This window comes from Apostichopus japonicus, chromosome 4 (genome assembly GCF_037975245.1).
Source record: "Apostichopus japonicus isolate 1M-3 chromosome 4, ASM3797524v1, whole genome shotgun sequence".
NCBI lineage: Eukaryota > Metazoa > Echinodermata > Holothuroidea > Aspidochirotida > Stichopodidae > Apostichopus > Apostichopus japonicus.
Window position 1 is genome coordinate 23,962,390 of NC_092564.1, and position 15,571 is coordinate 23,977,960.

The following is a 15,571-nucleotide window of genomic DNA, read 5'->3' on the forward strand; positions in this document are numbered from 1 at the left end:
CTTGGCTCCACTATATTCACCTGTTCATCATTGTAGAGTCAACCTTGGCTGTAATATATGAGGGTCGTTCTCCTCCTTTCTTCTAGGTCTTTCATGAGATGTCAAGCTGGGTTTGACATATTTCTTTTCTGATTCATAGCTATGTACCACAGCTCATCATTTATACTTAGATCAATTACTTCCAATCTTTCCTGCTAGGTCTGTCTGTGAAGATCACTTATATCTTTTGAGAACAATGCTAGACTTCAGTGCAACAACCGCGAGCTTAAATATTTTGCGACCAAAGTTTGGACCATTTCATACAATGAAATCCAGTTTACAACTAATACTTACACATAAATCTCAATTAACAGCTAACGTTAACTCTCCACTGATGAAAAAGATTTAAATACATATTGTTTCATACATGTACATATTTTTAAGTATTCTCTGAATAAAAAGCAAAAATAAACACAGAAACAATAATATATTAACAATGGATTAACTATTGCCATATGGCCCGTTGATAAATTAAGTTTCAAATTTTGCTAGACAATGTAGACAACATCTGCTGATGATTATAACAACAGATAAATTACAGTAATAATAATGAAACAAGGGAGTTGAGCTTTTCATTATTGATTGTCAAATCATCCACAAAAGTGGAAGTTGGGACAACATCACAATTGATGCTTGAATAGCATCCTTAACATTGAAAGTGGGTTTGAAGTAGACAATTCAACAACTTGGGATTTCCCCATACCGATGGTTCATTACATGAAGTTGACTAAAACCTTCAAGTAAACAGTACTTAGCAGTTGACAAAGACTTAACAAAATTTCAAATTTTTGAGTTAAGTACTCATTCTCATATCTAAGTTCCCTGTTTGTTCATGTTTGCAAATTCACCTAAAAGATTAAAGCTCATCAGTAGTGGTCCCAGATTTTAGCATACAGTATGTGCTAAAAATTGCTAGGAAATTTTCAAAAGTAATTTTCTATAGTCTATGAGCCTTCAAATTTAGTCCCCGCCTTTGAGCATTATTAAAATAGAAAATTCAACATCTCAGTGTGGGTAACTACTTTTAGAGGAGGCGGTGAAATGCTTTTTGAAATTTGAACATGATCTAGTGACCATTATCTGACTTTTCTAGCATATATTTGGGAGCAATATACTGATTACCTTTAATAAGGTGCATCAATTGATGGATTCTTTGGATTATCAAAGCTCCTCACTTACCTGTCTCCCCACAACCTTAGCACTCTCGTTCTACTGTGTCTAGAATGAACTAGTACCCTTTTAACAATTTGTACTTTCAACGGTCGGACCCCTCTGGTCAATGCCCTTCTCAATCTACCACCCAAAGTGTCTACGTGTCCGTTTTGTGTGAGAATTTTATTCTATCTCCAATTTGTTTGGAAATGTGTGTTGTTATTTTACAATAAATGTATCTGCTGACTCTAAGTCTCAATGAAAGTCATTCTATCATTTAGTTGAAGCTTAGGAATGGATACTGCACTATTCTTACAGTCTGCCATTGAAAAACTTATTTTATTACTCAGTATGTACTATGAACTAGAAAGTTCCTGAACATCTCTGTCAACTTCAATGGATACCAACTGAAAGTAAGAGGAAATCAATCTGCTGAAGTTTTACAAGGTGTTTGCTTGATGACATCCACCTAAGTTAACAAGATTCTTGTGCACTGTAGATCTATACAAAGTAAACATTGCTATATGTGCATTAATTCAGGAAGTTGTTAAATAAATGTCACAACATGGGAAGTTGTTCAAATGCACGTTGCATTCGGTCGGAATTAGACTTGTAGGAAAACTTCCTGAGAATTACTTGGCTGTCTCGCATTGATGCTTACCAGTCTCCACATACCCTTAGCACTCCTGATCTCCCCATCTGCATTGGACCATTGAGGTAAAACACCCATAGTAGGACCAACCAGTACCTCAAACTTGGAATAGGCCTTTTAAAATGGGCAAAACTGGGGACTAAAACTGCCTGAGCAAACACAAATAGGGAGAGAATGGGTATCAGGCTGCATACATGTGTAAATACTTACTAACATCCTAATGGCAACTAAAAACCAAGACTCACGCACAAACAACACATTCTAAGTAAAGAGAGCACTTCTAGACACTTTGGCGGTAGAATGAGGGTTTTTTTTTTACCAAGAGTCCAAGAGTGACTGTTTGCTAAGGGTGAAAAGTGCTAAACTAGCTATTGTACTGTACCAGTTTCTCTAGATAATGTAGAGCCTGGGTGCTTAGGTTGTCAGGAGAGAGGCAAATATCTTTACCCGGTATGTTTTAGTATTTAGTATTTTAGGACTTCAGATATATAATATAGAAGGTGCATGGAATAAAGCAGGTTTGTCATGTTTGGCAATTTTCACGTTTCTTTGTGGGGCCTCACAAGATATTTTGACAATCTCCCAGTCGGTCCCATCTTGTCGAGTACACTACATACGAGCCTACATACTAATACTGTACAGCCACACACATTTACTACATATGGTGAACTATAAGTAAAAATTTATTATTGTAAGTACTATGAAAGTAATCTGAATAAGAAAACAAATGAACCTGGTGCCATTACAATTAAAGCAAACTTATGAGGTTAAATACAGTTTGAGAAAAGATCCACTTATCTGTGATTTGTTTGTGTTTAGTTCTCTTGGTTTCTTAGTATATAAATTAGGTAGCACTGAAAATGGCAAAGGTCAATTGCTATATAGGAAACAAACAAACACTCTCTGGAGTTCATTTGAATGCAAAGCAGAATAAGCCTGTGTGCATTGATATCTTTAATTCCTGTTCCTGAACTCCAAAACCTTCCATTCCCACGAGACATATATTGCACAAACTAAGTGTATTTTTAGTCTGTATATCAACACTAAAATTCCCCTTGACTCTCTTCTTCACTTCTGTTCTGTTTGCTACAGTGTGATCAGAATCCTCATAAGTCAGGGGGAAGTTCCCAAAAGTGAATAAATGTTGTTAATAATAACCAGTGTTTAAGTCACAAAGGTGGTAGGGTTGAGGTGTCAATGTAGAAATATTTATATGTTTACAAAAACCATGCTGTGGCAAATTCTTCCCTTTTTAAAGTCAGTTAATACTCTACAAATATTGAAAGCCACTGTGTCTTTGTATTCATCGACATAGGTGCATTATTGACCATTGTAACCATTAATACACTTTGTTCCTACTTGATAGCCAAATTTCCCTTTCCTTTTTTGTACATCATGTTATGAGTCAAAATAATCAAATAATATTATATGTGCCATGTATCTAGGAAAAATGCACGCTATGATATAGACAAAAAAAAGATGGTTTTACTAGAACTTGGAATGAGTGAATTAATGTTGCATGAATTTAGGCAATGAAGTAAAACACTGCTTGATATGCTCTTTATTCCCCTCAAAAACAGAAAAGTCACTTTGCTTCCTCAATCCTGATCCCTCGTAAACTTCCCAAGTTATTGGAGCATGTTGATCAGTGTTGTGGAATGGGGTTGGGGTGGGGGTGGTGGGGATTACGGGTATAAAGTTAATTCATGTATAGCATACACCAGATGACTGATGTGATGTAATGCGACATAAATCCTGCTGTCAGCAAAAACTAGTTTGAGAGCCTGTGTTGGATTAACTGTGGAGATGATTCACCAAATTTGCTGTCCTAGTTTGAAGAGGATTGGTATTTTGCCTTAGAAGTACTGTAACTACAAAGAAGTACTAATTGAGCACTGAATTATTAGTGGTTTGCTGATATATCAATTGCCTCGTTTATATTTTGTGTCTATATTATTCATTACTGCATTGATGTGTGTTTTGTACTTTTCTTGACATTTATATTTTTTGTTAAATTGCAGGGGGCGAGAGTATGGATCCGGGATCCAGAGGTAGTTTGGAAGCCGGGCACGCTTGCAGCAAACTACAAAGGAGGTGATAAGACCATCTCCGTCCTTCTAGAGCTAGAAGATGAAACAGAAGAGGTGAGTATCAAAATTAGATAACAATCAGATTTGTAAAACTGCTAAATTCCTAAGAGGTGATTCCTTTCGGTCTGTTTGGAAACAAAGTGTGCAATGTTCACCGATACTGACAGGGGGGGACCAGTAATTTAGCATTCGCAGTTTGTACTGATTGTTAGAGGTTTATGAATTTTGTTGCACTGTTGACTTAATTAGACTGTCAGATAAATTATTCTCTGACTGATAGCAACTATATATGCAGATAGAATGCTAGTCATCACAATCACTGTTTCTGAAACTACATCACAGCGAAAAAGTATTAATTAAGTAGGAAGTTAGGCCCCGATGGCACCTTTAAATACTGTAGTTGCGTAGTATGAAATACTGTGTAGAAGGCCCTGATTATGTTATACAAATAACTAAAGGTGTGATGCCTTTCACAACAAATATTGTGATTGATGCAATTTGGAATTACAAGATAGGTTCATGGACTTTCAAATTTTAGGCCTTTCCTGATAAATATTTAACTGGAGGATTGATCTAACAATTGAAGAATCTTCCAAGTTTGTTATTAAAGTGACAGTATCATGTTTGTCTTTTATGTGCCTTCTTAAAGATACCCCTCATTTTTTGATAAAGACTATAAGCTTTATCTTTGGCCCTCGACGTGTACCTCAGCTTCCTGGGGCTTAAAATCATAGGGATCTTGCATTTTGCTCTAAAATTGACCAGAAAGGAAACCCCTCAGAAGTTGACGCTCGGTTGGGAATTGATTAGGAATTGAAATAGGAAGTGATAGTGAAGAAAGTAGGGATTAAGGTTAAACACCGTGTCAAAAGTAGAGTACGGTAGCCAGGTTGAGCCATACATCAAGCTCTACTTGGGATATATTTTAAGACTGGTCCCACTGATTACTGATTATTATGTCATCACAGCATAGCAGCACAGTAGGATGATTGATATTGACAGTTTGCAGAGTTCACCAGTAAGTGATTTTTTTAGTCTTGTTCGTAATTTTATTGCGTCTTGTTAAACCTTTACTCCTGAGAGAGGAAACGTTTTACTATTAAAATTATTATTTTATCATTTTACTTTCTTTTGCTATAATTATACATGTTCCATTTAATAAAAGGAACTTCCCAACTCCTCCACTTTGTTTATCATTCTAGTATTTACAACCTTGGTTATTGTTCCATGTAATGACTGGTTAGAATTCCTTCTCAAATACTACAATCTGCTGGTACTGTATTAATTAGCCTCATCACATGATCACGACACATGATCTAAGTTTGTTAGTGTATACTGTAACATACCACGGTTAACACCTGGAAAGTGTCTGTTACCTTTTAATATTACAATGCCAAGATTCGGCCTGTAACACTGTCATAGTAGACGGACCAAAGCATAATGTAATTTGCATATGCAATTTATTAAATATTGTCATCATGTGATTTAGGCTGAATGCACCTGCCTGGATGAGAGAGTCCACGTCAGACTGCATCCATGCATAGAGTGCATCTATAGATGTATCATCATGTGAGAGATGAAAATAAGTTAATATGTACGTTGAATGTGTACTTGATAATTATGCTATAATTTGGGATGACCCAGCAGCAGTTACCTTGATGGGATTGAGAGCCTATGTTGGCAATATTCCTTGCTTCATACTAGACTATAACGACCAACCCTTTGCTGGGGCTTATGAGGAATAATTAAAGGTGTTTATAGCTAAGGTACAGTCAGTTGACGTTGGAGACGTTTACATGTTTTCCTTGAAAAAACTGTTTAGAAACCAAGTTATAACTATATTCCATCTTTCTCTGGTTTTGCTCAGGTTTTTGCTCTTTATCTTTGTCTTATGCTATTGACAACCCTAGACCTGCTTACTTGAATTTTTCTATAGGAATTTAGTAATACAATGAAATCAACTGCTTCTGAAGTATCTGCAGAGCTTACTTAATTTCTTTTATCAGTAATAATCTCTGGTAAGTTAAGTGTCACTTATGTTTTCTCTTGTCTCTGGCTATGTCTATAAACCAACACAAGTAGTTGATTTGCTTGTTTATAACTTGACATTAATTACCAAGGAACATGAAAGTGTATTTATCATCATTTATAAATAACTGCTTCTCACAGGAAATCTCTCTGAAATTGAAGTCTGAGGAAGATTTGCCACCATTGAGGAATCCCGAGATACTGATCGGTGAAAATGACCTCACTTCGCTTAGTTACCTCCACGAACCAGCAGTACTCTTCAACCTGCATGAAAGATTCATTCGTAGCAATGCCATATATACATACTGTGGTGAGTATGTGTAGATTTAATCGTAGCAATGCCATACAATCCCAATGCCATACATGTGTTTAAACAGTTATTCATTCATACTTAGTAAAGATTCCTAAATCCTATTGGTCCATTCAGGTCAGCTGACCGTGGTTAATCCTGTGAGTAACGCACGGTAAAATTACGGGGCATCACTTTAATAAATCTTTGGTTAAATGTAACCAAAAATGTTTTGTTTTATGATTTTTCCCCCACACAAATGGTAGTGTATGAATGAACGGGGTTAATCAACGGTCTAGCGTGCGTTACTCACATGATTAATGCACTCCGGGTGTTAATGCTATCGCTGGATGCACTCGGGCTCCGCCATCGTGCATCGCTTGCATTATCCCCCGATCGTGCATTAATCCTGTGAGTAACGCACGCTAGACCATTGATTAACGCCATATTAATTGTGTTGTTCGTCTGAAGTTTGTTCAGGTTTTCAACCTAGAGTATGCAAGATACATCTGTTTCTTGAACGCATGGTCGAAGTGTAATGTTTATACAGATATTCCAAGAATCAGTCACATGGAAATACCCAAAGTGTTCGGGAACAACTTGGGAACTTGCAAAAAAAAAAAAAAACTTCCTTGCTTACCTGCGTACGCACCACCATAGCACTCTCAAATATGTCAAGGGCAGTTTTGTAACCATTTATCAATTAAGTCAGTAGTGAAGAGACCTTTTTGAATGAGAAATTTAGGTGAAACAAGTTTCCAGGCCAAATTTTGCATTTTTCAACTTGTACCATGTTTGGGAGCTAAGTGTCTTGGTAAAGAACCGTGATTGGCTTCTGTGATATGAAGTGCTTGCTTAAAGGCTGAAGCTATTAAAAGAGATGTACGTGTATCTTGATTAATCTCAGCTAGAGTGGCTTTTATGCTAAGCAAATTTATCCTCTATCTGCAAGTAGAGATAATTATTCCATTTCATGTTTAATGTTAGTTTATATTTAGGGAGGTTAGAAATAATCATGAGAGGCAACCCGACATATATTGTTCAGCCTAACTTCCAATGTATGTCAGGTCATTGCTGCTGAGTGTTATACTGTGTTGAGCCTAACTTCCAATGTATGTCAGGTCAGTGCTGAGGTAGTACTGTATTGAGAGCTTTTCTTCACAACGTTTGGGCGAAGTTTTGATGGCAAAACATACTGAGAATTAAGTCATCCAAATAAGATTGTGATTTATCAAACCAAGGACCATTTCAGACCTTTTCAAGCTATTGAAACACATTTTCATAAGTATGTTTGATATCGAGTATAATTGAAAGATTGTCAATGTTAACTCAAATCATTCTTTAAAGGAAGCATTTAATAGTTTACCATTAAATTTGGCAGCGCATTAAATCTAATTGTCGTTTAGCATTCAAAATAAGGCAAAATTATTATAAGGATGTTGTTAAACCAACTTCAGCAACACATGGCGGTCAAAGACATAAACTTACATGTTTTGGAGGAGTTACAGACTGGCCTGCAATGTTTATGCTCTTACATACTCATCCCTTCTGTAGAGTATACTGCTTGAAGAGGCTGTTAGAGATTGAAAAAAACCTCAGTGTAAAGTTAGGACTTGGTGCAGCATATTGGAGCATAGGAGAGCTAGCTGATACACAGTGTGTTTTGCTATGTGTTTATATGTGACATATAGTTAATGTGTAAAAGCAAGATAGATTGTATGTTAGGCTTAGGGAGCCATTACCACCCCCTCCCTCCCTTGACGATCCACTAGTATAATAATTTATAAATATATTCAGTTTTACTTACCCTCAAATATGCTGGATTGAATTCGCTACAAAATGTTACATATCTGGGAGTTACCGGTCTGAGACAATGCCCTATTGTACTTCCATACTTCTGCACACATACGTCATGATCTTTTGTTAATTTTGCAGGTATTGTTTTAGTAGCTCTGAATCCATACGAGCAGTTACCTCTCTACAGTGAAGATGTTATCAGGGCATACAGTGGGCAGGACATGGGGTCCATGGATCCTCATATATTTGCCGTCGCGGAGGAGGCTTTCAAGAAACTTGCTAGGTAAGCATCACCTACATAGATGGCGCATGAAATGATTTATTTGTCAATTGTGCATTGGTGTTGTTTGTTATATTCTCAAAAGGTAAAGTACTGTTGGGAAGTAAATTATGTCATTCTTGCAAATAGCCAGTTTACACTATTCCTCTCTTCCTGTCTCCTATACATAAGCACTCTAATCTTCCTAGCTAACAATTGCAGGAGTTTTTCCACTGCGCCCCCCATTGACCTTGTCAGGTCATTGTCTTCTTCCTTCAAAACATACCAATTCTGAAGCTCATATGTATAAGTGACAGGCTAAATATGGTCATTTCTTAAAACTTTGAGTACACCAGTTAGTTTGAGGGTTGACTGCCTTTGTACCTTGCAATGAAAGAAATTTAACACCTTTTCTTACCTAGTAGCAATTGGTTAATTTCTAATGGCATTTATGCAATACAATCTTCTGTGTTAACCTGGTAAATACTGTATTGTACAGCATGTATTCAATTCCAAGGCTTCATACCAGAAGCTATAAATAATTCAGACGAGTATAAAGAAATGTCTTATCTGATGTTTGTGATTCATATGCATGTACTAATCCATGTAGGTTATTAATCATGTCAGTTTGAAGTTACGTGTGGCAGTTATAAGTCAAATCCTGTGTCATGAATAGCTAATAACTTAATCCATTTCAAGATATCAACATCACCTTAGGGCTCAGCTGTCAAATATTCTACTCATGTCATGTAACAACATTGTGTTAATTAGAAAGATAGATGCTTGGGTTTAGATAACAACTGTGTTGGAAATCTTATTGCTTGAGATTGACACGTTTTCGTTGTTGGTCTTAAATGGTTTGGTTTAATAGGAGGGAATACTTCAAATGGATATGAATGGCTGTGTGTAACCGTTAAAAACCACTTGGTTGAACATCATGTCTAAATCAGTAGATGTAACCATGTCCTATTTCTCATCAAATTCATTTGAATACATCTACAATGATGTTCTGAATAAATTCCAGTAAGTGTTTCTTTTCACCTAGAAAGGTGCAAATGACTGGTAAATCATTCTAGTTAATGACAGTAGCAACTTCCTGCCTAGACTCTTATTTGTTAAGTATGTCAGTGAACATGAAGAGCAAATCTAATAAACCTAGGCTTAACTTGGATAATTGTTTTCAAACAGTGGCCTTATTTTTTTTTTTGATGAGTGTTATTGTCATCTGTTGTCATATATATATGAAACTCCAAGTAATGGTATTACAATACTGGTTACCTTCCAAACAAGCATCTGCTTCAAATGCCTGATTGGTAACCTCCTTGACATTGCATTACTGTACCACCCTTGTATGATGTATGTACCAGGCGGCATGTGCTTGTATGATCATGAATTGTAAAACGAAAGTCCAGAGGTAACCTTTATGAGGTATTTTCAAGTTCACAGGATACCATTGGGTGTGGTTTATTAACATTATGATTCATGAAATATTATATTCAAAATATTGAAGAAAAATTACACAAACACAAATTCTGCATTCTATGACATCACTACTGTAGGTTGCCTCCACATGACTACATTTGGTACAAAATGTTATTTTCAGATGTTTTTGTCATGAGAGCCACATGAAGGAATTGAATGCAAATTTTAATCAGGATGTTTTGAATGTGTTTCTCAGTCATCGGTCAGCTATAAATTAAGTCTGGTATTATTTCTTTAAAGGGATTCTAGCAGTAAAGATAAGCCAAGACTGCCTAATACTCTTTTGTATAGTGAATAATATTTATGAGATGATAAAAATCACCCTAGTAGAGAGGCTCTTTTTCTCTGAGTCATGTGAGGCTCACATGAATGTCACTGATGTTCCTTTGGGCATTTTTGTTTTCAAACTAATCATGAATAAATGTGTACTGACAATAATGTGTACAAGATAGATTGCTGACAGTGAAATGTTGGGGGAATTATTCTAGTTTAGCTATAGATTAATATACCCTGTATACTCTGTAGGGAGATTCATGTGATATATATCTGGTTAGCTTATTATTAAGTGAACTGGTTAATGTCTGATGCTGAGGCACAGCAGTACATGTGAAGGGAGTTGTGGAGGTGATTATGATCATGTGATGCATATACTGTAGGGAAGGTGTTTTCTATGTCAGATATATAACACTGAGCAGTTCAGTGAACTTGTAATGGGACTGTTCATCATTATGTTGTGGAACTCATAACCAAGGAAAGTCAAAGCTATTTTGGGTCATAGTATGACCAATGCTGTTCAGCATATAGTTATAGTGTCCTCACATAATCGAGGCTGTTCAACCCGTTGATTCTCCTTAAAACAGTTTCTTGCCTGTGGTTTGTTAAGATTTGGAAAAAAGTATTGCATACTCAAGTTAAACTAGCTTTATAACTAAGATTTCATAAAAAATAGATGCAGAACAGTTTCAGCAATTAATATTTCAGCTTTTCTGCTTTTCGTTATCAATACTTACTTAGTGCAAAAGTATCTGTGTGAAGTACTTATGAATTAAAAATAAAATCCCTAATTACTTGAATAGTTCATCCAGTCCAAATGTGTTTAAAGTGGTGTACGCACCAACACCATGACGCTCCATTACCCAATGGGATGTTACGTTGTTTGTGCCAGGTAAAAGCATCAATATTCTCTGTATGTGAAAGTGATAACCCATTAAGACAGCTGGTTTTAATTACTCAATTTGTACACTTCCTTCATAGTGTTACACCTATGCTTTATTAGTTTTGTGTGCTCTATGAAGTATATTGTCTTTGATAACCTCAAACGTGCCATCAGCTGGTAATAATCCTAACCACTTGATGACTTTAACAAGGATCTCTCACATTGAGACATTTATTTATTTTATATTGGCTAATAAGGAAAGTCTTTTACCGTAAGCAGATCTACTGTTTTATGGAAGTGATGCAGGTTGCAACATATGGAAAATGCTAAACATAAATATGTGTATCAATCCATAAAACAACATTTATCAAAAATGACTTTTTCTTCAGGTTTTTGCATTTGTTGTAACGTACCATGCGAAAGTCTAGTCACTGCCTAAGTACATGTATGTGGATGTCAGGAAGTGGTACACCACAAAGTACAAGCAGATGATGTTACAAACTGTCTGGTTATTGTGTGGTTAAACTGGTTTGTACTGACATCATTGGGAATATGGAAAGACCGTCTGGCTGATGACCAGTCAATACCTGAAACAGTGGTGGTGGGGGGGGGGGTAGGGGCAGGGGGGTAGGGGCAGGGGAGAGGGATGGGAGAGCTATAAAAGTAGCCCTTTGCACTGATCTCGATTAAATCTGCGACATTACATCGATACTGAAATCCCATCAGGTTTGAATTCATTAGCTGGACTAGGCAACGTATCAATTTAAGGAATGTTGTAACTGTATTAAAAATTACTGATATGGCCTTTTTTTGCAAGTACTTTGTGAAATTTCTGGGTGGTGAAATATGGGAAGACAATTAGTAATTACTCCCAGGTAGTAAAGGTTCACTTTATAGTTAAAGTCAGTTTGATATAAGAGTTGATATCTTGTTTTGCTAGGTTTATAGTACATGATAGACAACCAAACACTCACACAAAAACTGCTTCACAGAGGTACTGAAATTCTCATATTAATTAAAACAAATATTCAACAGAGGTGTTAAAAACAATGATATTCCAGGTCAGAAGCCTCGCCTCCATTTATTCCACGCATTGCAAAGAGACAGAATATACTGTACAGGTAACTATTCGTTTAGCTTGAGAAACCAGGTTGTGCAGTCACTTGTCATGTCACATCTGGGATAACACGGGATAACACCTGTTCGTACTTAAATGGAGACACTACCCTGAATTTACCAGTGTGATAAAAAATATCCTGCTAATTGATGTTAAATTAGAGCAAAATTCTCACCTTCTAGATACATGATCATAAATGATAGTTATATAAGCATCCATTCCATTTCATTATACATATACATGATGTGTTTGGAATACATAAAATGGGAAACCAGTGTTGAAAAAGATTGCTTAATGTGCTTGATTTAGAAGGTTTTTCTTACAGCCTAGGTACTTTATTAAATCAATCACTCAACCAATTTTTTTTATAAAGTGCCATTTATCCCAAGGCAAGCAATTTTCAGTGTTGCTTATCCAGAGTCAATCAAGAAAATAGCATAAACTGTAGCAGAGAGAAGAGTATGATGCATTATAATGGGACCAAGTAGTCTGATGAACTTTGTACATGCTCTGTACAAGTATTACATGCTTTTGTAATTTGATAGTGGCTTCAGCATGCATCTACTTAATATAAACCAATTATGAATGAAACCCATGCAGTTCTTAGGGAATTATTAGTCAAATTAGAAAATTATTGTTGGGTTATAGGTTTGTTTACTTGTTAATGCAAAATGAAAGTGCAACAAAAATGAGGAAGATTGTCTGAGCATTTTTAGATCATTAACAGAATTTTTTAATTACTAGTAAAATTATTAATTTGACACACAGTCGTACAAGATATAAAGACTGCCATTGTAAGGTAGTATGGTCAAAGATTATATATTTTACTGAAAGACACCAAAGGTAATGAAAATAGGTCATGCAATTGGTTTTGTGGTTGACAATTATGTACATGTAAATTCATGCCCTGCCATCCCTTTATAATCTAAAACCCTCATAGAGCCTGTTGAAGGTTAGTGGTGGTGTTACGGGAGGGGCAATGAGGGGGAAATTGGCCGCAGATTTGCTCCTTGCCACCCCAGTTGCCCCCAAACAGATCTGCTACTTATCCAAAATGTATAGAACAATGCTAATCGTTTGTATTGGAAACAGCTTCGAATTAATTGCATTAATGGGAAAAATTGTCAATTGATAGCACCAGTTTGCATCTAAGTCACTTTACTTGATGTAAAATTCCCAAAGGGGAGAGGAAACCCCTTCCCCCTCACCCTCTCCCATATCAGTGTTATATGTCCCCCCCCCCCCAATAAAAAAATTATGCCTGCTGTCAGTTGCTCTCCCAGATTGCTTTGGCTGGTGCTTTGACTGTTGAAAGTGATACTAACTCAGTTTAATAGGTCAGCTATGGTTGGTCTGTTTGCAATGATTGATTATAGTACTATATCCCTGTACTACTTCAAAGCACCATGTTTAATAGGCTAATATTGTGATATCTTGAAACATTGAAGACAATAACTTCATGAAATTCCACAAGTTCCCCTCTATAGGAAGACCTAGTCGTACTCATCATTCATTAGCTCATATCATCATGGTTTCTTATGGAATAAATTCTACCATCCCATAAACTAGTTGAAACCAAAGACCAATTTTAGAATCGGAACATCGAACGACAGCAACAACATTGAACGACAGCAACCGACAGCCACGTACCATAATAAAAGCCAATTAGTGGATAGTAATCGGGTTTCTGGAAAGCATGCTGTCAGTGTGGGTATAAATGGTTGATCAAGCATTCAACTGTATAACTCAGTCTGTCATTAAACCTATCTGCTGACAGACTAACTACTCCCTTAATGATGTTATAGTCATATATACAGTCAAGGCATTTAATCATAGCCTGATATATATTAAAGTCCCAATAAACAGCACACATATATATATACAGTATATATATATATATATGCAGTTTTAAAACAGTATACATACATGTGATACATTAACTACATGTTGAAAAGCTTCCAAGTATTGTACCAGTTACCACCTGTCATTTATGACTTGGAAATATTTGGCAAAATATTTATATGATTTTAGAAAGAGGGTCTTCCCTAAGGATATTTGGTATTGCTCAAACATAGTTGATCTTTTCCTTCTATAAACTTGCTGTCTTGCTGTAAGGGAGGTTGGGGTGGGGGGGGGGGGGGGGGTGAGGGGGTTGGAGCTAGAGCAAGTATACTACATATTTCCTTGCAACATGGAAGGTATTTATTATTTGTTGTTATTGTTTATTTCCATGTATACAGTTTTTTATTTCTATAAATCTACTGGAAAGCTATCAGAGTATATAAAAATTGATACTCTATAAGGGGAATTATTTCTAATATTGTATCTCAATTCCATATCAGTGCACTGTTAATTTCAGTTGGGTCTGTAAGAAGAGGTAAAATGTTAAAACTGCATATTTTTTACAAGAATCTGATACTTTTTCTGGAAAGTACAGCATGTTGCAATGTCCATGTATAGTAACAGACCTGTACTGTTTTGTTATGGTTATCTAATCATTGTTAGTTTCTAAGATCAGCGGTTTGATTAAATCTCCATGTGACAACGGGTAGCACATGTTTGTAGTTTTTTTAAACTTTCATTGAATTCATGCCAGATAGCTTTTACAGCCTAGACATTTTCTCGGCTTCGTCCAGAGACTACTGGGAAAAAAATTATGATTATTCCATAAAGCAAATTAAAAAAATATTGTAAATTTTGCCCCTGTCCTCCTTTCTTCCTCTATAGAGTAACCAGAGTAACCAATATTTTCTGCTCAGAGCTTAACATGAATATTTAATTGGCTATCTGACCTACTGTAGGTATGTCTATCTGATATATGAAAGTATGTCAGACGTACTTATAGACACAATCTCTTGAATTTTGAGAAGAAAAAAGATTGCTTCAGAAAAGGCTTTACAGTCTGTTACGATACTGTACATGTATGCAACTAACCTAAAAACGTACGTTTTTTAAATTTTAATCTTGCACGTTTTGTAGCGAAAGAGAATATTTAGCATATAAGACAACTAGAGCTACATAGATGGAGTCACCCTTGTTTTGCTTCACTAGCTGTTAATACTAATGTCCTTGGATATTTACATCATTCATAACTAAGTACAGTAGGCTCTACACAACATCTACACATTTGCTCTTTCCAGGAGTTAACTTTTAACCCTTGGAATGACCTCCTCCAATCTCCTCACACCCCCTTCCCTCCCCTTCCTCTTCATGAATTCTACCTTCCACATTTTACTAGAAGATTCTTTTCAACAAGGGGTTCTAAATCCATGGTAACTTTGGTTTGTTGTCACTATCGGAATTCAGAACGATCATCAACGATGTTGACACTTTTCTGAAACGGTATCACATCCAAGTTTGGGTCTAAACTTGTGTTGTCTTTCTTTGCTCAGAAAATGGTCAGAAAAGATTTTTTTGTAAATTGTTGGGATTTTTTAGAATCATCTTTGGATCAAAGTGGGAATCCTGAAGTGTTTAGATTAAAAATAGATTTGCTTCAAATTTTATATA

At 36.0% G+C, this 15,571-nt stretch overlaps 1 protein-coding gene across 11 annotated transcripts in view; it reads left to right on the forward strand.

Annotated features, from left to right (window-relative positions):
- The window catches only part of LOC139966870 (unconventional myosin-Va-like), a 105,826-nt gene that overhangs the window by 22,878 nt on the left and 67,377 nt on the right, over positions 1-15,571 (forward strand). For all 11 annotated transcript variants that reach the window (XM_071970311.1, XM_071970317.1, XM_071970309.1 and 8 more), the window contains exons 2-4: positions 3,865-3,987; positions 6,103-6,271; positions 8,186-8,330. In XM_071970311.1, the coding sequence (XP_071826412.1) occupies positions 3,865-3,987; positions 6,103-6,271; positions 8,186-8,330 (437 nt within the window). The remainder of the gene's footprint in view (positions 1-3,864; positions 3,988-6,102; positions 6,272-8,185; positions 8,331-15,571) is intronic.